The 25,610-nt window shown below is 40.6% G+C and overlaps 1 protein-coding gene across 18 annotated transcripts in view; it reads right to left on the bottom strand.

Moving 5' to 3' along the window:
* The window catches only part of LOC122563511 (protein 4.1), a 217,823-nt gene that overhangs the window by 61,233 nt on the left and 130,980 nt on the right, over positions 1 to 25,610 (bottom strand). For all 18 annotated transcript variants that reach the window (XM_087976725.1, XM_043717312.2, XM_043717315.2 and 15 more), the window contains 5 exons: positions 19,644 to 19,686; positions 17,258 to 17,333; positions 15,651 to 15,869; positions 10,927 to 11,014; positions 5,160 to 5,312 (listed from right to left, as the gene is read on the bottom strand). In XM_087976725.1, coding sequence (XP_087832851.1) covers positions 5,160 to 5,312; positions 10,927 to 11,014; positions 15,651 to 15,869; positions 17,258 to 17,333; positions 19,644 to 19,686 — 579 coding nt within the window. The remainder of the gene's footprint in view (positions 1 to 5,159; positions 5,313 to 10,926; positions 11,015 to 15,650; positions 15,870 to 17,257; positions 17,334 to 19,643; positions 19,687 to 25,610) is intronic.

Raw genomic sequence — 25,610 nt, 5'->3', positions numbered from 1 at the left:
ACAGATTCACAACCCACAGGGAAGAAATTTCTCATCATCTGTGTCTTAAATGTGCAAACCCTTAGTCTGAGATTGTGCCCTCTGGTCTTGACTCTCCCACAAGGGGAGACAATCTTTCTGTATCAAACTCATCAAATATCCTAAAAATTTTCTTTTTCCCCAATAAGGTCACCTCTTATTCTTCTCCATTCCGATGAGTACAGGCCTAAGCCACTTAACCTTTTGACATATGACAGTCCCTCCACACATGGTATCATTCAAATTAACCTTCTCTGGATTGCCTCCAATACCAGCACATTATTTCCTTACATGAGGGGCCCGAACCTGTTTAGTGGTCTAACTGTGGTCTGATTAGTGCCTTGTATAGTTTTTGCAAAACTTCCCTACCATTATACTCCACTCCCTCTAAACTAAAGGTAAACAATCCATTTGCCTTCCTTATTTAAGAGTAACAAAAAGATGGGGTACTGGGCTAATGGTCGGATACTTGGTAGTGTGGATGAGCAGAGGGATCTTGGTGTCCATGTACACAGATCTTTGAAAGTTGCCACCCAGGTAAATAGTGCGGTGAGGAAGGCATATGGCGTACTGGCTTTTATTGGTAGAGGAATTGAGTTTCAGAGTACTGAGGTCATGTTGCAGTTGTATAAGACTCTGGTGCGGCCGCATCTGGAGTATTGTGTGCAGTTTTGGTCGCCATACTATAGGAAGGATGTGGAGGCACTGGAAAGGGTGCAGAGGAGGTTTACCAGGATGTTGCCTGGTATGGTAGAAAGATCGTATGAGGAACGGCTGAGACACTTGGGGTTGTTTTCATTGGAGAAAAGAAGGTTTAGGGGTGACTTGATAGAGGTGTACAAGATGATTAGGGGTTTAGATAGGGTCGACAGTGAGAATCTTTTTCCACGTATGGAGTCAGCTATTACAAGGAGGCATAGCTTTAAATTAAGGGGGGGTAGGTATAGGACAGATGTTAGGGGTAGGTTCTTTACTCAGCAAGTCGTGAGTTCATGGAATGCCCTGCCAGTAGCAGTGGTGGACTCTCCCTCATTATGGGCATTTAAGCGGGCATTGGATAGGCATATGGAGGATAGTGGACTAGTGTAGGTTAGGTGGGCTTGGATCGGCGCAACATCGAGGGCCGAAGGGCCTGTACTGCGCTGTATTCTTCTATGTTCTATTACCTGATGAATTGATATGCTAGCTTTTTGTGATTCATGGACAAAGATTCCCAAATCCCTATTGCATAGGTTTCTGCATTTAAATGATACTCAGATCCTCAATTCTTTCTGCTAAGGTGCATAAACTCACATTTCCCCTCATTATATTCCAATTTCCAAGATTTATTTTTCTCCCATTAACTTAACCTGTGCATATCCCACTGCTGACTATATGTGCAATCTGCAAACTTGGCTATAGTCCAATAACTTTCCTCATCCAAGTCATTAACATATATTGGAAATAATTATGGCCCCGGCACTGATCCCTGCAGCATGCCATGACTTACCGAGTTGCATTACTAAAAATGGCCCCCTTATCCCAACTCCATGTCTTCTATTAGTCATTCAGTCATCTATCCATGTTAATATATTACCTTTACTACCATGAGCTTTTCCTTAAGTCAATACATTCTGAAAATTCAAAAATATTATGTGCACTGCTTCCCCTTGATCTATCCTGCGTGTTACCTCCTCAAAGAATCCTGGTAAATTTGTCAGGCATGATTGCCGCTTCACAAAGACATACTCACTTAGCTTGATTTTATTACATATATCTAAAAATTCTCCTTTATAATAGACAAACATTTTTCTAACAATAGATGTTAAGCTAACTGATCTATCGTTACCTGTTTTTTTGCCTGGTTCCCTTTTTAAATAAAGATAATAAATTGGCAGTTTTCCAATCCTATGGGATTTTCCAGAATCTAAGGAGTCCTGCAAGATTCGCCACCTCTGTCGCTAATTCTTTTAATATCCTAGGATACATCCCAACAGGTTCAAGGGACTGATCAGTCTTTAGCCTCATGAAATTCCTTACCACATATGCTCCAGAAATAATTAATGTATTTATTTTCTCCTTTTGCCTCTTAAATTTAAATATGTTGGACTGCTATCGGCGTCTTCTACTGCAAAGACTGATGCAACAAATTTATTCAACTCCTTTGCCATTTACTGGTTCGTCATTATTTTCCCAGCTTCATTCTCCAAGGGGCCTATGTTCATTTTGGATTCTCTCTTTTTATATATTTCAAAGAAGTGCTTGTTGTCTATCCTGGTATTATTTGCAAGTTTAAGCTCAAAGTTTATTTTCTCACTTTTTTTGTGGTCATCTTTTGTTAGTTTCTAAAACTTTCCCAATCCTCTGACTTACCACTAATCTTTTACACATTGTATTTTATTCTTTCAAACTGATGCTATTCTTAATTTCCCTCATTAACCATGGTTGGCCTATCACCTTCCTAGAATCCTTCTTCCTCATTGGAATATGTCTTTATTGTGAGCATTGAACTATTTTCTCAAAGATCTTTGCTGCAAAACGCCTAATGCAGTACACTACAGCCAGCTCTGTCCTCATTCCTTTCCAGTTATCTGTATTTGAGTTTAGTACAGTCATTTTCAATTCAAGTTCCTTCCACTCAAACTGAAGGTTAACTTCTTCCATACTATGGTCACTGTTTCCAAATTTGACCCGGTAACAGTGAAGGAATAGCAATATGGTACCATGGCAAGATAATGTACAACTTGCAACTAGTGGTGTTGCCATGCATATACTATACTTTTTCTTCTAGTTGGTAGAAATTTCTGGATTGGAACAATCTTGGTGACAATCAAGTGATTATGTTGTTCTGAATGGTGTTGAGCTTCTGGAGTGTTATAGGAACAGCACTCATCCAGGCAATTAGGCAATATTCTATTACACTCCTAAATTGTATCCACGGAGATGATGACTAGGCTTTAGGGAGTTGGGAGGCAAATTATTCACTGTTTTTGCAATCGAAGTATTTGTTATGGCTGTGCCAGTTACGTTTCTGGCCAATGCTAACAGGATGGTGGGGTTTTATCAACCATAGTGCCATCAAGTATCTAAGGGAAGATATACTTCCTAACATTACCCTTCTTTGCCTACTTCTCATTTAAAGGTTATGTCGATTTGCACCTAAGGAAATGGGGAACTATTTAATCATCTTAAAATAATTCAATTAGATAAACCATTTTTATCTCAGGTTTGCTGTATTTTGCTTGCAACTACAAAAACTTAGCTACTGAGCACAAATTTGATTTTTGATCAACAAGTGGCTCTCTACAAAGTCAGCAATTCAACAAAAACAATTGGCTTTAGTATTGACAAGCAGTGCTGGTGCAACTGGAGATGTTAAAGAGAACAAAAATAAAATCACAAGGACAAAGCCTCCAATCCTTCCTACTAGAAGTGCAGAATAGGCATCAAAGACAGCACTAAACCTAACTGCCTATCACAGACAAAAAGCCCAGAGACAGAGACAAAGACAATCTGGTGCATGAAAAGGAAGAATCATTCAAAAAAGTATTAAAAAGTAATCTGCACCAATTGAACTCTGCCAGAATTTTTAAGAGGGTGGAATAATGGGGAAAATTAGAATGGTAAAAATAGTGTAATCTCCACAAAGTGAAACCTGTAATATACTTATTCCACATTAGATGGTGCCACATTATTGTCAAAACTTGTATTCTGTTTTCAGGTTTTCCCACATTAGATGGTGCCATATGTATAGTCTCACACCACATTCAAAATATAGAAGCAGTAGCATTTAGATAGTATGATATGGAATTGGAGATATAACATACTGATCATTGGAATAGTAATTTACTGAAAATTAACCTGATCAAAATGGACCACTCAAGGCCAAAATTACGACAAGATCACTAGAATTGATTGCCTTGTCATATATCTCATAACTGCAGAAGCTTGCGATATGGAAACTTTTCTATTGATTGTCCTTACATCGCAGTAGTGACTTCTTGGCAAAACTGCTTAATTAGCAGGTACATGCTTTGTAATGTTCCAAATTGAAGAGCCTATTAATAAATGCAAATACATATTTGAAGGAAAGAATGAATTGTTTCAGTGCTGGTGTTGTTTGGAATTTGCTTGATTGGATCAGCAATGGCTAGTTTAAAAAGTCACTGAGTAGCAATGACATTCCTTATTTACACACATTTCTCTCAATTTTTTCTCTCTTCTCATTAAAATGCCAAAACTTGTTTATATATTTGCATTCAATATCCAACTAAATATTGGGAAGACCAAAGCCTTTGAGCACAAGCCCATGACTGAACCACTGTTTTGAAGCTTTAGTGCCATATTCAACACAATGTCTTCCCAACCATAAGTCTGCACTAAGACCACTTATTTTTAGCTCAAACATTTGTTGATTTTGACCCCTCATTCAGAACTTTAGTGCCTCAGATCTTATTATGTCAATATACCACGCCAGTCTTTTACATTCTTTCTGTAAAACAGAGATCATCCAAACTCTGCTACCCATGTCCTATCTCACACTAAGTATCCAATGTAGTACTTATCAACACTTGCACAGTGAAGTGTAGAACAGTATTTTAATGTTTCTAGTAGTCTAGAAGTCTGAACTAATAATTTAGACTATGTGAATTCAAAACCCACATAGTTCATGAATTTGGAATCAACTTTATAAAATCTGAAAAAGAAAAATCAATAAAAGTAACCAACAAGCTATTAGATCGTTGTGAAAACTGAAGTGATTCACTCATTCCCTAGAGGAGGAAAACTCTTTCCACACCTGGTATGCAACTCTAGCATCACGCAAAACAATAACAATGCCTAACTGCCCTCTGAATGGCTTAATAAACCCCTTAGTTGTATCAAACTGCTATCAGCAATACAAGTCGAATGCCCACAACCATCACCTCAACACAATATGGAATGGGATTAAATGCTAGCATTGACATCAATGACCACTATTAGAGCAGAATTTCTCAGTTGAGATAACTCATCTACTTTGAAGTTGCATTTAAGAAGCACTTGGTTAACTATCACTGAATGCATAGTGATGTTTTTTTTAAAAAAAAGAAACATTTGAATTTAGGAAAAATGAATAATTTTCTTCCAAAACTAATTCCTGGTAAACATCAGTACATACATACCTCTCCTGGACGAATTTTAATGAAGAAGCTGCTGCGTTTGTATGAGATCTTGAGAACTTTCGGCCAGGCAAAACGATTGATCCTGAGCCTGTCTTTGTATACAAGAAGACCACCTGAACATACCCCAAGCATGATGTCCACTCCTTCTAAGTCCTAAAGACAAGAGAATTAAAAGATTAGTGAAAGCCAAGAGTTACACGTCCAGTCAGAAAGAAAATTCCAATTTAGTTATCCTATTAAATAGCACCAAGGCACAACACTGTAATCGTGCTACTCCAGAAAGTGCAATAAAACAATGTTTTGCTTTTTAGAAAATGTTGTTCCATTACCTGACTAACATATTTGGTAAATCCAATACAACAGATGCAATAACAACATTTTCATTTTTCATTCTCAATTTTACTTCCTGCATTTTTTAATTGCACAGACCCATTTAAGAAACAATTCACTACATAAAAATAGTAATACTTTGGCACTCAAAAGCCAACAAAAATTCCTCTGAAATTATTCAAAAGACCACAGTATTTATTCTAATTAAAACAAATGATAACAGATTAGTTATTTAGATCTGTAAGGTATGGTAAAATTGAAAAACATCACAATACTAGAAAAACATTGTGTGAAACTTGTAGTGTTTACTTCATTCCGCTTCAGGACTTCAGACTATCCAGAGTTGTCTTTAGGTACTGTACTAGTAGCAAAAAGGCCAAGGGAAAACATCACTACTTCACTGTTCCAAATTACTCTCAAACTGGTAATTGCCATGTTCCAAATTACTCTCAAACTGGTAACTGCCATGCAACGGTTCAACATTCTTATGTTTGTCTTTAGTAGTTGAACAGAAATTCCACCCAAATATTTGGATGACCAAAGATATGATATTTGGCCCCGATCATGAACTCCATTCTTTAGTCACTGACTACCTTCCTGGCAATCTTGGTATTGCATTTAGTCACAAACTGAGCTTCTGATTACATACTGGCTCCAAAAGACCACCTGTTCTTACTCCAACAACACTGTCAGACTCTGCCTGTAAATTTGCTAAGTTAAATAATGCCCTGGCTGACCTCCGAGTTCATCCAAAACTTATGTTGTCCTTATTTTAATTTTCACCACTCCCAATCACCTAACATCCATGGGCTATCTGGCTTACGTTGGCTTCCAGTCTGGAAAATGCTCAACTTTGTCAATCTCATCCTTGGTTTCAAATCCCTCGTGACCGTGTCCCTCTTAACAACCCTCTAAGTTTACTCCTTCAATTCTGGCCTCTTTTGCATTCAAATTTTGATTCCTCCATCACTGATGGCCATGTCTTCAGTTGCCTGTGCCCCAAGCTCCTTAATTCCCTCTCCTCAGCCACACTTCTCCATCTCTCTTTCTTACCTCCTTTAAGACACAAATGCTCCACTCTTCTTATCAGGCTTCTAGTCACCTTTCCTAACCTCATTTTTCACAGTTTGATACCATAATTTGTTTCATAATTACTGTTTTAGAATTAATCTTGGCATGTTTCTTTATTGTAAGGGTGATTTTTAAATATATAACTTGTTGATCAGACAAACATATCAGAGCACTGATGGGTGGGACAGGTAAGAAGGCAGTGTTGAAAAGGACAATGAAACCAGAGAACTATAATACTGGGAGTAGAATATACCTAGTAAACAATTTTAAAAATTACTGGGAAAAAAAGATTGATTTACAAATTTGAAGAGTAACAAGTCCCCAAATAATCAGGAACATAATGGAAATTTCAGTTGTGAAACTCAACTCTGTCCATGAATACAAACCGACCGACTCCCACAGCTACCTGGACTACACCTCCTCCCATCCTGCCCCCTGTAAAAACGCCATCCCATTCTCCCAATTCCTTCGACTCCGCCGCATCTGCTCCCAGGAGGACCAGTTCCAAAAAACACACATCCCAGATGGCCTCCTTCTTCAAGGACCGCAATTTCCCCCCCGACGTGGTCGACGATGCCCTCCACCGCATCTCTTCCACTTCCCGATCCTCTGCCCTTGAACCCCGCCCCTCCAACCGCCACCAGGACAGACCCCACTGGTCCTTACCTACCACCCCACTAACCTCCATGTACAGCGCATCATCCACCGTCATTTCCGCCACCTCCAAACGGACCCCACCACCAAGGATATATTTCCCTCCCCTCCCCTATCAGCATTCCGTAAAGACCACTCCCTCCGTGACTCCCTCGTCAGATCCACATCCCCCACCAACCCAACCTCCACTCCCGGCACCTTCCCCTGCAACCGCAGGAGGTGCAAGACTTGCGCCCACACCTCCCCCCTCACCTACCTCCAAAGGCCCCAAAGGAAACTTCCATATCCGCCACAGATTCACCTGTACCTCCACACATATCATCTATTGCATCCTTTGCACCCGATGTGGCCTCCTCTATATTGGGGAGACAGGCCGCCTACTTGCGGAGCGTTTCAGAGAACACCTCTGGGACACCCGGACCAACCAATCCAACCACCCTGTAGCTCAACATTTCAATTCCCCCTCCCACTCCACCAAGGATATGTAGGTCTTTGGACTCCTCCATCGTCAGACCACAGCGAAACGACGGTTGGAGGAAGAACGCCTCATCTTCCGGCTAGGAACCGTCCAACCACAAGGGATGAACTCGGATTTCACCAGTTTCCTCATTTCCCCTCCCCCCAGCCTGTCTCAGTCAAATCCATCAAATTCAGCACCGCCTTCCTAACCTGCAATCTTCTTCCCAACCTCTCCGCCCCCACCCCAGTCTGACCTATCACCCTCACCTTGACCTCTTTCCACCTATCACATTTCCGACGCCCCTCCCCCAAGTCCCTCCTCCCTATCTTTTATCTTAGCCTGCTGGACCAACTTTCCTCATTCCTGAAGAAGGGCCAATGCCCGAAACGTCGATTCTCCTGTTCCCTAGATGCTGCCTGACCTGCTGCGCTTTTCCAGCAACACATTTCCATCAATGAATATATAGCCAATTAGCATCCATTGCACAAGTTTTCCAGAAGACAAAGTAGTTCTCCAACTGACTTTTGCCACATTTATCTTGCTCTGACTAGAATGGCTTCACATCCTACTAATTATACTATGCAACAAAAAAAAACAGCATGATACTTATTTCTGGTATGGAAAAACAGCGCATTAATAAATGTCACTGGGATTGAATGGATAAAAGCTTCTTACATGGTAAAGGGATTGTGAATCATCTGAGTTACTAAACACAACACCAACATACAAAGCGTATCATCACTACAACATTTTTTGATCCTAATCAAACTGAATAAATACAAAAATGTCCACTGATGGTTTTTTTCAGAATTATACAATTGCTTCCCTCTCGAAGTAAAACAGAACTAAAATGCAGATTGTGTAGTACTACCGAGAAAAACAAGAAGATTCAAATGTAAAACTTGTAGCACTGATTTCAGTCTTGAAACTCTGCTTCTTCATGGACAGTTACCAGGTTATTCTGTTAACTTTTTCTAAAGGTCCTATTCGAACAAGTTAAAAAATAACAAGGAGGTGGAAGTAGCTTTTGCATCAAGTGACCATTCTTCTATGTTAACAAATACAGGAAGAAATCAATTAGAAACCGTTTACTTAAAGCACAGTTTCTTATTCCTCACCCCTCCCAGTGGTGATCAGATTTGGATTGGTTTACATCAAGCATGATATCATAAATTAAAAGCACATTAAATAGGTGGGCAACAGAGCAATATGGAAATAAGTATTTGCAACTGGGCAGAAAAATACAGACATAAATACCCAGGTAAAGTTAGAACAAGGAGTTTCTTCACAAATGGAGTTTAGTTATTTAGTTCTCATCTTATGCAGATGTACAGACAATGATGTATCTGCATAATTTAAAGATGGTCAAGCATTACAATCTGCTGCATCATAAAAGACAGAAAATAGAAGGCTTTCTAAACAGTTATTATTTAAAAGTTTAAATTTTGGTCATTTACAATAAGCCTCTGCTTATCGTCTCACTACTTATGCAGTCATCTCCCTTTCTTATTGTTCTTGACTGTGACTACAGCTCTGCACAACGCTTTTTCTGGAAAACATGAATACTTTATTCACACCCACCTAAAAAGTGTTGCACGTTTGACTATGCAAATAGGATTACTATATTAAGAGCGACAGAAAATGCATTTTCCATAAACAGACATCTTGCATTGCCACTAAAACATTAGTAATTACAGATTTACAGAAAAATAAACTACTACTACATTTAAAAAGTAAATTTAGAAAGCATCTTTAAAAATATTCCAAGGTATTCCAAAAACTGAAGTGAAGCATTGGAGAAAAAGATGAGAAAGTGAAACAGAAAGCTTGATTGAAAAGTCAGGTTATGAAATTTTTAAAGGAAATTAAGATGTAGAAGGATTTAAGGAGGGTGTTCTTGAGAGTAGGGCAAGTGTGGCAAAATATTCTGCAACCAATAGTGAGGTAAAAGGAGGAGCAGATGTATAAGAGGTTAATGTGTTGGAGACACAAAGCTCACTGATACGAAAAACATTCAAGCATTCCTTCTCTGCATTCACAACCTCAAGTAAGTGGGTCACCGTTTCAAAAAAATGAAACTGGCTAGAAGTCATATATAGAAAGGAAGAATTATCTGTTGGATTTAAAATACATAATTAATGCCACTTCCACCTCTGGACAGATATGGCTCCACTTCAAGTAAGCTCCTTAAACAAAATCCAATATCCTCTAAAACTAAACACATTCACGAGCAAAAGGCTCATGTCATCTTATTATGCATTTTTAAACACTTACAGGAATAATGTTTAGAGGTGAAATTTAAATTTTAATAGACTTAAGACACAACAACCAAAACCCAGAAGTGTGGAAGGGTGCCTGTCTTTTCCTCCTGAAACAGAATTTAAATACATTGCTGCTGATGATCAATGAGAAAGGAGCAGCTCTTGAACAATGGCCCTAAATCAATTAACGAAATATGTAATTTTGTCTTTAGTTACATTTGCAGGTGTCAAATTTATCCATTTTTTCCTAAAAACATTCTGTCTGTGCATAATATGCTGTCATTTCTCCTTACATTACCTTTTATCATTTTTCACCAATACAAAGAAAGTTGACAGCAATACATATAGCTAGCTAAAATCTTGTAACCACTGGTCACCACTGGTCACCACATAATATCTCAAAACTGCAATTTTTTTTTTAATGATTGTTTACATCTAAAACTTTAAATGAAAGCACAAATGACAGATACAATACAATTTACAGACCTGAAAGGACTCAGTTGAGTTTGACATTTATAAATCCCAACTGAATATTCATTTAGTCTCAAACATTAGGAAAAGTTATGATTGCATGTAAAAATAGTTTGTTTATTCAATTAACCATTGCAATTCTTAAACTAAACATCTGCAACTGGAAGATAGATTTCTGTATCTCAATATGTTTATAAAATGAATGAAATCCATCAACATTTAATTGCGCATTTCTGCTGCTAATTCTATTCTTACATGAAAGTAGTTAAAGCCTGAAGATGAAAGAAGCACAAATTGTTGAGAACTAATCCATTCAAATAATAACTCATAACAAGGCTGATTTATAATATTTATGCTACGAGCTACAGACTTTTATATATAACAGGTAGAAAGTCAGAGATAGATGTTGAAACTGGCTGAACAAAATCATATGAAGAGCCAAGTATGTTATATAAAAATAGGAGAGTGATTTTGTTTAACAGTAGGTTGAAGAATTGCAAAAAATAAACAGACTTCGTACCTTAGCGGGATGAAAGTCCACACCATACATTGAAAGTTTCTTTGCATTCTCCAAGAATTGCAAATCAGCTTGTGCTGGAGTCATAGCTCTAGGATAAAAAAATGTAAAAAGCCAAAAATAAGACTCCTTAGTAGTCAAAGCTTTCAATATCAACTAAAACTGCAATCTGCAAGCAACTTCTAAAAATATCAAACTCTGATTTAAAACACACTGTTCTCAAATTTATTTGTACTTGAAAAGGAAGCTCTGGCAATACTGAAGAGTAATGTGTTAGAAGCTTTTGAATTCAAAGAATTGACTGCGATGGCTATTCTTGGCAGCATTATGCAAAAATATTATGAAACGCACTACTAATAAGTAAGTAAGCATAGGTATCATAAAATCATCTCTCCTGATGATTTGGTTCAGGTAACAAATAACTGTACCATAAAACAGGAAGATACCCAATATCACCTCCAGTCTGTGTTAAACTGGCTGATATCAAAATGATGTGAGGCATGTTAAAATTGATATTTGTACATCTGGTTTAGGAAAGACAATACTGACCACATTTCTGTCTGGAAAATGCATACTCAGGAATGCCAACAGTCTAGATTCAAATGCTAAGAATGGTTAATCTGGCAGAGTACCAGAAGGTGACCACCACCCATAAAATGCATTCAGCATATTGCAAGAACATTCAAGCAGATAAAGACAGAGAATTGCTAAAAAGACAATGAGAGGGGGGAGAAAGATTGTCTGAGGTCAAGGCATTTTAATGCTTCCATTTTTCTCTTGATAAAATTGGTCGAAAATACATTTCCGATTACTGTATTCAGCTACATGTAAATGTGACAAATAACGTGTAGCAGTGAATTAAGGATACAAAAACAGTGAAGTCACGTCATCAGTAGAGTTATGAATTAGCATAACTTTTTTTGAGAAAAGTAGCTTTCTCAAATCTGACAGTGAATGAATTCATGACTGCTGAAGAACAAATAAAAATCTATACTCTTCAGCTATGAAAATGTCTACAAAGAACTAAAAACATTAAATAAATCTAATAAGCTATATACACACAAATATTTAATCAACACACAATCGGCAAAGGAAGGAGTTAGCTCTCGATGTAAAATTTGGTCATTTAACATGGACGTAAAGTCAAAGCGGTTGTGAACCAGACGCATGATGCAAAAAAAAAATCTTGCTCTTAGTTCCAGTTATAAATATTGCCAACCATGGGAAGAGAAAGAGAAAACAGAATGCAGTCCAAAACACACGTATAAACAATACCTGGAGAGGCCATCTTAAAAAATGTAAACAATTGCTTCAATTCTATGATTAGTCAACTGGGTTGGCAAATTAGTGAATTTTGGAAAACAGAAAATTGATTCATAGTTGAAAAATAAGAGTCACTTATACAGATTTCTGGGTAATCCAAGATGGAGGACGGGAAAAATTTCTGGCTGTAACAGTTACTCCTTTTTTCAAGTATTTTAGGTGCTGGAAGTGATTTTCTCGAATTCCAGGAGCAGCAATTACTGTTTCATATGCTGTTGGATTTTTTTTCCAAAGTTCCAAAACAGTCAAAACAACAGCAGTTTTAAAAGGAAGAACAACAGGTGAGGACAGTGCAGGAGATAAACAGAGAGACTGCACAGTTACTGCCTTTGCTGTTTGAATTCATATATCGCCGGACATCGGAGTGCATCTGGGAAAATCACAACCGATCTTGGAGGAACCTGTTTGGGCTAGGTTCACAGCACAGAATCAGATAAGTTAATCGTTGTTTTAAGCGTGTCCAACAAAAAGGCGGCAGTAGTGGGTAGAGGGGGTTCTTTCTTGATTATATGTTTTTGGAGATATGTCTCTTGATAAAACAAATGGTCGCAGGTAAAGGGACAGCTGGAAAATGGGAAGCCTTCAGAAATGAGATAACGAGAATCCAGAGAAAGTATATTCCTGTTAGGGTGAAAGGAAAGGCTGGTAGGTATAGGGAATGCTGGACGACTAAAGAAATTGAGGGTTTGGTTAAGAAAACGAAGGAAGCATATGTAAGGTATAGACAGGATAGATCGAGTGAAGGAAGTAGGAGTATACTTAAGGAGGAAATCAGGAGGGCAAAAAGGGGACATGAGATAGCTTTGGAAAATAGAATTAAGGAAAATCCAAAGGGTTTTTACAAATACATTAAGGACAAAAGGATAACTAGGGAGAGAATAGGGCCCCTCAAAGATCAGCAAGGCGGCCTTTGTGTGGAGCCGCAAAAAAATGGGGGAAATACTAAACAAGTATTTTGCATCAGTATTTATGGTGGAAAAGGATATGGAAGATATAGACTGTAGGAAATAGATGATGACATCTTGCAAAATGTCCAGATTACAGAGGAAGTGCTGAATGTCTTGAAATGGGTAAAGGTGGATAAATCCCCAGGACCTGATCAGGTGTACCCGAGAACTCTGTGTGAAGCTAGAGAAGTGATTGCTGGGCCTCTTGCTGATATAGTTGTATCATCAATAGTCACAGGTGAGGTGCCGGAAGACTGGAGGTTGGCTAACGTGATGCCACTATTTAAGAAGGGTGGTAAGGACAAGCCAGGGAACTGTAGACCAGTGGGCAAATTGGTGGAGGGAATCCTGAAGGACAGGATGTACATGTATTTGGAAAGGCAAGGACTGATTAGGGATAGTCAACATAGCTTTGTGCATGGGAAATCACGTCCCACAAACTTGAGTGCGTTTTTTGAAGTAACAAAGAGGATTGATGAGGGCAGAGTGGTAGGTGTGATCTATATGGACTTCAGTAAGGCGTTCGACAAGGTTCCCCATGGGAGATTGTTTAGCAAGGTTAGATGTCATGGAATACAGGGAGAACTCGCCATTTGAATACAGAACTGGCTCAAAGGTAGAAGACAGAGGGTGGTGGTGGAGGGTTGTTTTTCAGACTGGAGGCCTGTGACCAGTGGAGTGCCACAAGGATCGGTGTTGGGCCCTCTACTTTTTGTCATTTACATAAATGATTTGGATGCGAGCATAAGAGGTACAGTTAGTAAGTTTGCAGATGACACCAAAATTGCAGGTGTAGTGGACAGCGAAGAAGGTTACCTCAGATTACAAAAGGATCTTGATCAGATGGGCCAATGGGCTGAGAAGTGGCAGATGGAGTTTAATTCAGATAAATGTGAGGTGCTACATTTTGGGAAAGCAAATCTTAGCCGGACCTAATGGTAAGATCCTAGGGAGTGTTGCAGTGCAGGTTCATAGCTCCTTGAAAGTGGAGTTGCAGGTAGATAGGATAGTGAAGAAAGTGTTTGGTATGCTTTCCTTTATTGGTCAGATTATTGAGTACAGGAGTTGGGAGGTCATGTTGCGGCTGTACAGGACATTGGTTAGGCCACTGTTGGAATATTGCGTACAATTCTGGTCTCCTTCCTATCGGAAAGATATTGTGAAACTTGAAAGGGCTCAGAAAAGATTTACAAGGATGTTGCCAGGGTTGGAGGATTTGAGCTATAGGGAGAGGCTGATAAGGCTGGGGCAATTTTTCCTGGAGCGTTGGAGGCTGAGGGATGACCTTATAGAGGTTTACAAAATTATGAGGGGCATGGATAGGGTAAATAGGCAAAGTATTTTCCCTGGGGTTGGATTCCAGAACTAGAGGGCATAGGTTTAGGGTGAGAGGGGAAAGATATAAAAGAGACCTAAGGGACAACCTTTTCATGCAGAAGGTGGTACAGGTATGGAATGAGCTGCAGAGGAAGTGGTGGAGGCTGGTACAATTGCAACATTTAAGAGACATTTGGATGGGTATATGAATAGGAAGGGTTTGGAGGGATATGGGCCAGGTGGGACATCTGGTCAGCATGGACGGGTTGGACCGAAGGGTCTGTTTCCATGCTGTACATCTCTATGACTCCATATGAAGAGGAGAGAAAATTAACTTGATTCACATAATAAAAGCTTAATATCATTTACAAAATTTTAACATCAGTGGTAGTATACTTGTCCTCACAATCATCTGACGCAGATGAAGGTGTCACCTCCATGACCTGTGCCCATAATCTAGATTAACAATACAGCACATAGGAAGTTCTTGACTGCAGTGGTACCATCTTTTAGATGAGGTGACAAACCAAGTTACCATCTGCCATTTCACATTCTCATTTAATGTGTAACATCTATTATATGTAAGGAATGCCCCTGGAACCCTTGCCAATATTTCTCCCACAGCCACCAGTATGAGAAAAGTCATCCTGCTAGCATTTATTTTGTTGTTCATGGAACCTTGCACACAATTGGCTGCTACATTTTCTGTATTAAAATAACAGTTACTCTGTTCAAGTATTTCAATTCCTATGAAGCGTTTTAGGACATCCTGAGGACTTGAAAGACATTATGTAAATTAAAACTCTTTTACTTTTACATAATATGTAAATCAGACTGTTCACATGATTACCTTCACTTTCTTATCAACATTCTAGTACAATATAAAAACATGAAAACCACTAATAGTGAATTCCGATCATACACCAAGATTACATAGACATTATTAATTGTCAAATGGGAGATGACACATTGGTAAAATAATTATAATCCTACGTTATGGAACAGTTTAATTTCTCCAACATAGGATAGAGGAGATTATTTTTCCATAATAACTGGAATTGTTGATACCTGAGCGTTCTGACATGCAAGTGATACAATATTGGAGTACACAGCATTTTTTCCCCAAGTAAGAATACATACCTATGTGTTTTGTGAAGTTCCATAATTTTCTCTTCCAATTCCTTTGTTTGATTTGGGGCCAACCTAAATTCACTAACATAATTTGTTCCATGTAACTCTGGATCATATTCACCCAGCTCTGATTGAACGGTGTATGATCCCAACAGGGCAAGAGTAACAAATGAACATGGCAGACATCCAGTAACTATGTCCTGACGCAACTGAAGACACAGGTAGTATCTGGAATGAACACAACATAAACACTTAAGCAACAATGAAAGTGTGTTTAAAGTTTTAGTTTTCAAAATGTCTAACAAGCATGCTCTGCATGACCAATACTTAAATTTGAATTTAAATATTTAATTAATTAAGGGGAGGACACAACTTAGTGATATTATCACTGGACTGTCAACCCAGAGACCAGATCATGTTTTGGGGACCTGGGTTCAAATCCTACAATGGTAGATGGTGGAATTTCAACTCAAAGTTTGGAATGAGGAGTCTAACAATGATCATAAATTTGTTGTCAATTGGCAGAAAAGCTCTTCTGGTTCACTAATGCCCTTAGAGAAGGAAACTGCCATCCTTACCTGGTCTAGCCTACAAGTGACACCAGACCCAAAGCAATGTGGCTAACTCTTAATAGGATGGGCATTAAATGCTGACCCAGCTAGTGATGCCCTCATCCCATGAATAAATAAGAAAAATCATAATGGGTGAGATAGTATTCAAATCCTTTCTATGTGCACAGTAAAACCAGTAATGATCATGGAATTATACAGCACAGAACAGAGCCATTTAGCTCATCAAAATCTGCTTTGGGTATTTCAAAGAACCATAAATATAAATTTCAAAGAAATACAGATGGTCCCTCTCCTTCCTCATTTCCCTACAAATCTTTTCTCATTCAAGTAATTATCCAATTCCTCTTTAAGGCTACTCTACTTCCAACACTTTGAAACAGAGCTAATTAAATCTTAACTGCCCTTATTGTAAATTTTTCTCCCACTTTATTTGTTAATCACTTTAAATAAGTGCTCCCTTGTTTTCGGCACTTCAGCCATTGGAAACAGTTTTATGGTGCTTGATATAAACCCTTCATGTTTACGTCACTTTCAAATCTCCTCTTTGATTGTCCTGCCTAAAATAGAGGTTTATCCAATCTATTCCACATAACTCAAGTTCCACATCTCAGGCACCATTCAGGTAAACCTCTTCTGAACTCTCTCCAAAACATGCATGCCCTTCCTGCAGTGTGGTGCCTAGAATTGGGTATATTTGATTGAATTGATGCTTTACACGGCTTGAATCTACCTTCCATGCCTTTCTACACTGTACCTCTACTCAATGTCTAGGATCTCACAAGCTTTCAGAGTGATTAGAATCTGGAACACGGACTCCAATTTGAAATGACATTAAAAAAAATGCTAAAAAAAAAAAACAGCAAAACCATTTTGGGCTTGCTTCACCAATTAGCTCTCGGGCCCAGAATTTTACAAAATCAAGACCCACTAAATGAGAGTAATTCCCTGCATCTCATCCTAAAATTTAAAGTAAAACATACTAGAGGCTGCATATACTAAAGGTTTATTTCCCACTAATAACACGAGTTTTAATAGACTTTTTACCTCGTAATATCTTCGGTCAACTGTGCAGGATCAGGTGGATAAAACTTCACATTGAATGTAAAATCCCAAGGTCCACCTGGAATACAAAGATGTGTTATTATACATTCCATGTGTCCTAGGATAGAATTTAAAATTTTATTCTAAAAAGAAGCATGGTAATCAAAAATATTTTATTTGATAAACCTGGCCAAGTTACTATATGGGTTAAGTGATCTTTTCTTGACAGCAGAAAGAACTTCTAGTCCAGGGAAAGAAGAGAAGTACCGAAAACGATCATGACTGTTCCAGTGTTAGGTCTCAGTCAATGCTCGCCGCTGTACCTTATGTTTACTATGCAAGGCTGGCTTGTTGCCCCACTGTACAGTACATTGAACATCTATGTACAGCTGTGCAGATCTTAAAAGGGCAGGCTGATCATATGCAACTCATTTGCTCCCTGTGCAGAACATTCCTGATTGTTACTGATGGAGCACAGTTTGGTGAAAACATTCACTTTTGTAATTGAAAAACTGCTCTCAGCAGCGCTGTTTTTTCCAATTTAAGGATTTTTTCTGATATTAGCTGCACGCTAGTTTTGATAAATGCTATTTTGCAATGTTTAGATTAATCACCCCAATCTAAAACTCAAATCATTTGTTTCTCCCTTGGGTGCTTTCTTCTCCTTTATTCACCCCAAAAATGATTTAAAGTAAATTGTCGCAATCAAACAACCTACAACATCTGTAATGAAGAAAATACTTAAAGCAGTGCATGTGGAACGTTTCTTATATTTTCTTTAGAATGCACTATAGGCAAAAACTAAAATCTCTGTAAACCTGGTAAAACTGATGCCATCAATCATAAGGCATTGTTTGAAGGGTAGTTCTTTACCACCACACATGCAGGATGCTTTGGAGTTGCCTCCTCAGACATTTCCCTTCAAATGTACATGAAAGCTTTAAAATTTTTCTTTGCTACTTGTCAACAGTCTGATCAGTTATCTATTGATGTGGGTGTAATTTCCAACTATTACCCTCAGAGCACCAAAAAAAGTGTTTTTATACCTTCTGACAATGATACAGCCTAGCTAATCACAGATTTAATGCTAAAAAAGCTCCCCATAATTCAACAGCAAATATACATCAATAATACTTCAGCAGGTGAAGTGCTTTGGGACATTTCAGGGATACAAAAGGGGGCTAGAAATGCAAATTTTCTTCTCTATTATATTTCTTCTTAAGCAATTCACAATATGGAGTCTATTAACTAAATAGAACATTGAAATATACAAATTCTAACTAGGGCAAAAAGCACTGACTTTGTCTCAAATAATTTAAAGGATATTAGTTTCTGTAAATCTGCCCTCTGTTAAACTACTTTTATGAAAGAATTTTAATGGTAAATAACCATACACCTCTATTTACTTTATTACTTTTAACTTCTCTTTCCCTCTGAAAGTCAGGAGATGAAGAGTTTCCATTTTTATTATTTTACACAATACAGCAAACTTTATTTTAACCGGCACCTTATGAACCAGTATTCTCGATAAACCAGCAAAACTAATATACCTGAAATATCGGAAGTTTACAGTACTACCACAATCTCCACAATGTTTGAATAGTCAGTTGAGGATGCAAGTGAGAAGACTCTCTGCCTCTATGTTTTATTCAAAGCAAAACTGCATTTTCATTTAACTGATATATGATGTAAATAAAGTATAACAGTGATGTGTACACCCCCCGTATTACTTATCTAGAACTTAGTATGTGTTTTTACAAAGATTATATGGACCTCTTGATCAATCCGAACATTTGATCAACTGGTACACTTCTTGCCCCAGAGGTACTGGTTATTAAAACGTTTGTTGTATTTTGGGTTGTAATAATAAATTCTTTATCCACAAGATATTATTTAGAATTCTTCTTCAATTGCTAATATAGTAGGATTATGTTCAATTCAATTAAAAAATACTCCGATTATGGATAACTGTTGATATAAACCCTTGCAACAACTAGTACGCTAAATGTTACATAAACCTTACCTGAGAACAGCAATATAAGTTGCAATCAAAGGACAAACAAATACACAGTGAGGAAACATTCCATTTTAAGTAACCTGACACAAACCAATCTGGAAGAATCCATGCAAAGATAGAAAAAGGTAGAAAGTAATCATTATAATTCCTGCACCAAATTCACATAAAACATATTTCATGGGCCTGTATAATTTAAATTATTTAGATGGTTAGATTTTATAATGGTTTCTGCAAAGGACTGCTCAAGTTTCAGAATACATCAGACAAAAGAATCCTGCTGGGAAGGAGTGTTTGTTTCTCCCCTATTACTGAGTAGTTTAGTTCCATAGTTTTGGATGAATTAAGCTTTATGACACACAAAAATAAATTTACCTTGTAACTGCTTCTTAATTTCTTTGGTGAGATCTAACCAACTCTGAAACAAAATGAAAGCTGCATTAAATACTTGTCAAACAGAAGTAAAAATGTGCACTATGCTGAATCTCTGAACAGAACAGAAATACGTTACTGAACAAGACACAAAAATAATCACAAGTGGAAATCTCTTTATCATTATCAAAATACAATAAAACTTGGTAAATTCAAGATCTGAAATAAAAACAAAGTGCTGAGAAATTCAGCAGGTCTGGTAGTATTAGTGGAGCAAGAAACAGAGTTGAAAACCAGCTTCACTGAACATGGAATATACAATACAGAACAGTACAGTACAGGCCCTTGGGCTCCCGACATGGTGCTGGCCTTCTATCTGACTCTAAGATTAGACTAATCGACATACCCTTCATTGTACTATCTTCCATGTGCCTTTTCAAGAATCGCTAAATGTCCCGAATGTTTCAGACTCTACGACCACTGTTGGCAGTGCATTCTATGCACCCACCTCTGTGTAAAGAACCTCTGACATCTCCCCTAAACCTTCCTTAAATTACCTTAAAAAATTATGCCCCCTTGTAATAGACATTTCTGCCCTGGGAAAAAGTCTCTGGCTATCCACTATGCCTCTCAACATCTTGTACACTTCTGTCAAGTCATCTCTCATCCTTCTTCGCTCCAATGAGAAAAGCCCTAGCTCCCTCAGCTTTTCTTCATAAGACCTGCTCTCCAGTTCGGGCAGCATCCTGGTAAACCTCTTCTGAATTCTCTCCATATAGTTTCTATATGGAGGCAACGAGAATTGAACACAATATTCCAATTGTGGTCAAACCCAAGGTTATATAAAGCTGCAGCATAACTTCGCAGCTCTTAAAACTCAATCCGCCTCTAGTGAAAGCCAACACACCATATGCTTTCTTAACAACCTATCAACTTGGGTGGCAACTTGGAGGGATCTATGGACATGGACTCCAAGATCCCTTGGTTCCTCCACACTAGGAGAAAGTGAGGATTGCAGATGCTGGAGATCAGAGTCGAGTGTGTGGTGCTGGAAAAGCACAGCAGATCAGGTCGCATCTGAGGAGCAGGAGAATTGATGTTTCGGGCATCAGGAATGAGGCTTGTGGGTCAGGCCTGAGATAAATGAGAGGGGTGGGGTTTGGGGGAAGATAGCTCAGAAAGCGTTAGGTGGATGAAGGTAAGGGAGAAGGTGATAGGTTAGAAGGGGAGTGATGGACAGGTCCAGAGGGTGGCACCAAGTTGGAGGAATGGTACTGGGATAATGTGGGAAATGGGGAAATGAGGAAGCTGTTGAAATCCACATTTATCCCGTGTGGTTGCAGGGTCCCAAGGCAGAATATGAGGCGTTCCTTTTCCAGGTGGCGGGTGGTAATGTTTTGGCGGTGGAGGTGGCCCATGACCTGCATGTCCTTGACAGAGTGGGAGGTAGAGTTGAAGTGTTCAGCCATGGGGCGGTGGGGTTGGTGGATGTTCTCTGAAATGATCCGCAAGAAGGCTTCACACAAGGAGGAGACCACACCAGGTGCAACAGATGCAGAAGATGACATTGGTAGAGGTACAGGTGAATTTCTGACAGATGTGGAAGGATTCCTTGGGGCCTTGGATGGAGGTGAGGAGAGTGGTGTGGGCACAGGTTTTGCACTTCCTACGGAGGCAGGGAAAGGTGTCAGGAGTGGGGTGTGAGCTGGTGGAGGGTTGCGCCGGATGAGGGAGTCGCAGAGGGAATGGTCTTTTTGGAACCCTGATGGGGTGGGGAGGGAAATATATGTTTCTAGTGGTGGAGTCCGTTTGGAGGTGGCAGAGGATGATGCGTTTTATGCGGAGTTTTGTGGGATGGAAGGTGAGAACCAGGGGAGGTTCTGTCCTTGTTGGGTTGGGATGGGTGGGGTTCAAGGGCGGTGGTTCGTGAAGTGGTGGAGATACGCTGGAGGGCGTCGTCAACCACGTGGGAAGTGAAGTTGTGATCATGGAAGAGGCCATCTGGGACTTTGAGGTGGAATTGATCATCCTGGGAACAGATGCGGCAGAGGAATTGGGAATAAGGGATGGTGTTTTTACAGGAGATAGGGTGGGAGTCTAGTAGCTGTGGGAGTCGGTGGGCTTGTAGTATACGTCTGTGGTTAGTCGGTCACCAGAGACAGTGATGGAGAGGTCCAGAAAGGGGAGGGAGGTTTCCGAGATGGTCCAGATGAATTTGAGGTCGGGTTGGAAGAAGCTGTTAGTAAAGTTGATGAACTGTTCAACCTCCTCATGGAAGCACGAGGTGGCGCCGATACAGTCATCAATGTACAGGAGGAACAAGTGGGGGTTGTTCCGGTGTAACTGCAGAAGATGGACTGTTCCTCTTATCCAACAAACAGGTAGATATGGCTGGGTCCCTTGCAGGTGCACGTTTGGAAGAAATGGGAGGATTGGAAAGAGAAGTTGTTGAGGGTGGGGACCAGTTCTGCCAGGTGGATGAGAATGTTGGTGGAAAGGTACTGGTTGGGACAGCATGAGAGGAAGAAAGGCTTGGAGACCTTCATCATTGTGGATTGATGTGTACATGGATTGGATATCCGTGGTGAAGATGAGGCATTGGGGGCCGGGGAAATGAAAAGCTTGGAGGTGGTGAAGGGCATGGATGGTATCACAAACATAGGTGGGGAGTTCCTGGACTAAGAGGGACAGGACAGTGTCGAGGTAGGAAGAGGGGAGTTCGGTGGAGAGGCACAGGCTGAGACAATGTGTCAACCGGGGCAGTCAGGTTTGTGAATCTTAGGAAGGAGGTAGAATCGGGCAGTGCAGGGTTCCCGGACAATGAGGTTGGAGGCTGTGGATGCGAGATCCCCAGACGTGATGAGATTGTGTATGGTCTGGGAGATAATGGTTCGGCGATGGGAGGTGACGTCATGATCAAGGGGGCAGTAGGATGAGGTGTCTCCGAGTTGGCGCCTGACATCAGCAGTGTAAAGGTCAGTGCGCCACACTATTACTGCATCACCCCCCCCCCCCCCCCCCCCCACTGCCCCCTGTCTGCAGGCTTGATGGTGAGTAGAGGGAGTGGAGGGCTGCGCGTTGTGAGTGCGGAAGGTTGAAGAGGGTGAGGGGGATGGACAAGTTGAGGCGGTCATTGTCATGGCGGCAGTTTGAAATGTAGAGGTCAAGGGCTGTTAACAGGCCAGCATGGGCATCCAGGTGGTTGGGGTGTGTTGGAGGCTGGAGAAGGGGTCCTCAGTGGGTGGACGGTTGTCTTGGTTGAAAAATTAGGCATGGAGGCGCAGGAGGCACAAAAAATGTTTAAGGTTGCACTCATCAATCTGGGACCATACAGGGATATAGGTGAGTTCTTTACTGAAGACTAAACGTTCGACCTCAATGAGGGGGAGATCTGGGGAATGGTGAAGACATGGCAGGGATGGAAGCTAGGACCTGGAGTGGGACTGAAGCGGAGACAATTGCTTGAGTGGGCATGGTTATAGGGTCAGTAGTGACGTCACCAACGGAAGTGACGCACACTAAGGGGGCGGAAGTGGTGCTTATGGCTATGTTCACGGGGGCTTAAGTGGCGTTGACAATAGAGAGTTCCAGTGAGGTGGAAGTGGCTGCCGCGGCAGCAACTACAGGGGCAAAAGTGACGTGCAAGGTAGGTATCACGTCTGTGCTGGTGAATCTAGCGGTGTCAGTGGATCCTGTAACGGTAGTCTTCTTGGCAGTCATGGAGGGGGTTGGATAGACAGCGACCTCGGAGGTGGTGTGGTTGGCAGTGGCTGCGGGCCATGCAGCAGCATTGGGGCGGAAGTGACGGCATCGATTGCCCCAGCGCTCATGGAAGGAGTGGCTGCGTGGCTAATGGCACCTGGATGGTTCCAGAGATTGGGAGAAGGTTCTAGAAGGTTCGAAGAAACCAGTGTATTGAGGGAAGTACTTGAAAGTTTGTTTAACTTACATTCTTTCATGTCTAATGCGTTAGTGAAAAATCATTTGTTGAACACATGTATCCTTCTAAGAATGTGGAAATGCAGAGGTCCTTTGCAGGTTTGGGAAAGTGTGGCTCTGAGCTGGAGCAGGACTGACTGCAGGTAGAATAGATGACGGCGCATGGCTGATAGCGTGGAGCGGAGGATCCGGAAAGAGAATCGTTGTTGAAGCTTTTGAATTCGTAGTGTGTACTGGGTATCCTGTTCAGGTCCAAACTGGGTTGGTCTGAATGTGGTCTGGAGTCCGTGTAGAATCAGATGGTTCTGTAGGCAGGCACTGAATAAGGAGATGTGGCTGTGGTAGCGAATCTGCTTGAGGACGTGGCTGAAGAGCCAGAGGAGAGGAATTGCAGGGGTTTACAGTGAGAGAGGGACTCTCAGATCTTTGCAGAGATAGGAGGAGAATTTCTTCCAGGTAGGCATCCTTGGAAGAGGCTTTGCAGTAAGGTTAAAATCAACTAGGAGAAAGTGAGGACTGCAAATGCTGGAGATCAGAGTTGAGAGCATGATGCTGGAAAAGCACACAGGTCAAGCAGCATCAGAGGAGCAGGAGAATCGACGTTTCGGGCATAAGCCCTTCATCAGTGATGGGACTTGTGGGTCGGGCTGAGAGATAAAAGGGAAGGACGTGGGGTTTGGGGGAAGGTAGCTCTGAAAGTGATAAGTGGATGAAGGTGAGGGAGAAGGTGATAGGTCGGGGGGGGGAGGGGGCGGGGTAGTGAATGGACAGGTCCAGAGGGTGGTGCTGAGTTGGAGGCTTGGGACTGGGATAATATGGGGAGAGGAAATGAGAAAGCTGTTGAAGTCCACATTTATCTCACATGGTTGCAGGGTCCCAAGGCAGAATAGGAGGCATTCCTCCTCCAGGAGGTGATAATGGTTTGGTGGTGAAGGCGGCCCAGGACCTGCATGTCCTTGACGGAGTGGGAGGGGGAGTTGAAGTGTTCAGCGACGGGGTGGTGGGGCTGGTTCCTCCACACTGCGAAGAGTCCTGCCTGGAACCCTGTATTCTGCATTCAAATTAAACCTTCCAAGTGAATCATTTCACACTGTTCAGGTTGAACTCCATCTGCCACTTCTCAGCCCAGTTCTGCATCCTGTCCCAATGCAACCTACAACAGCCTTCCACACTATCCACATCTCCACCAACCTTCGGGTCATCGGCAAACTTACTAACCAACCCTTCCACTTCCTTATCCAAGTCATTTATAAAAATCTCAAACAGCAGAGGTCTCAGGACTGACCGCTGCAGAACACCACTGGTCACAGAGCTCCAGGCTGAATGCTTTCCAACTACCATCATCTTCTGTCTTCCATGGGCCAGCCAATTCTGCATCCAGACAGCTAGGTTTACCTGTATTCCATGCGTCTTTATTTTCTGAATGAGCCTACCAGAGGAAACCTTATCAAACACCTTGCTGACATCCACATACACCATATTCACTTCTCTACATTCAATGTGTTTTGTCATATCCTCAAAGAATTCAACAAGGCTCGTGAGGCATGACCTGCTCCTCACAAAACCATACTGACTATCTTGAATCATACTACGGTTTTCCAAGTAATCATAAATGCTGTTTCTCAGAATCCTCTCCAATACTTTGCCCATCACTGAAGTAAGACGACTGGTCTGTAATCCTAGGATTATCCCTAGTCTCTTTCTCAAACAAGGGAATAACATTTGTCACCCTCTAATCATTTGGCATTACTCCAGTGGACAATGAGGACGCAAAGATCATTGCCAAAGGCACAGCAGTCTCTTCCTTCACTTCCCATAATAACCTCGGGTATAACCTGACTGGCTCAGGGGATTTATCTATCCTTATGTTTTTCAATATCTTCAGCACATCCTCCTTCCTAACATCAACCTGTTTCACGGTGCCCTCAGAAATGTCAAGGGGCCTCTCAGTAGTGAATACAGAACCAAAGTATTCATTAAAGGCATGCTCTACTTCCTCTGACTGCAGGCACAAGTTCCCTGCACAATTTC

Source organism: Chiloscyllium plagiosum, unplaced genomic scaffold (genome assembly GCF_037043375.1).
Source record: "Chiloscyllium plagiosum isolate Xiang-an unplaced genomic scaffold, Cpla_swu_hap1 HiC_scaffold_30, whole genome shotgun sequence".
Lineage (NCBI taxonomy): Eukaryota > Metazoa > Chordata > Chondrichthyes > Orectolobiformes > Hemiscylliidae > Chiloscyllium > Chiloscyllium plagiosum.
Note: the sequence above shows the minus strand (reverse complement) of the source record. Positions and strands in the feature narration are given on the sequence as shown.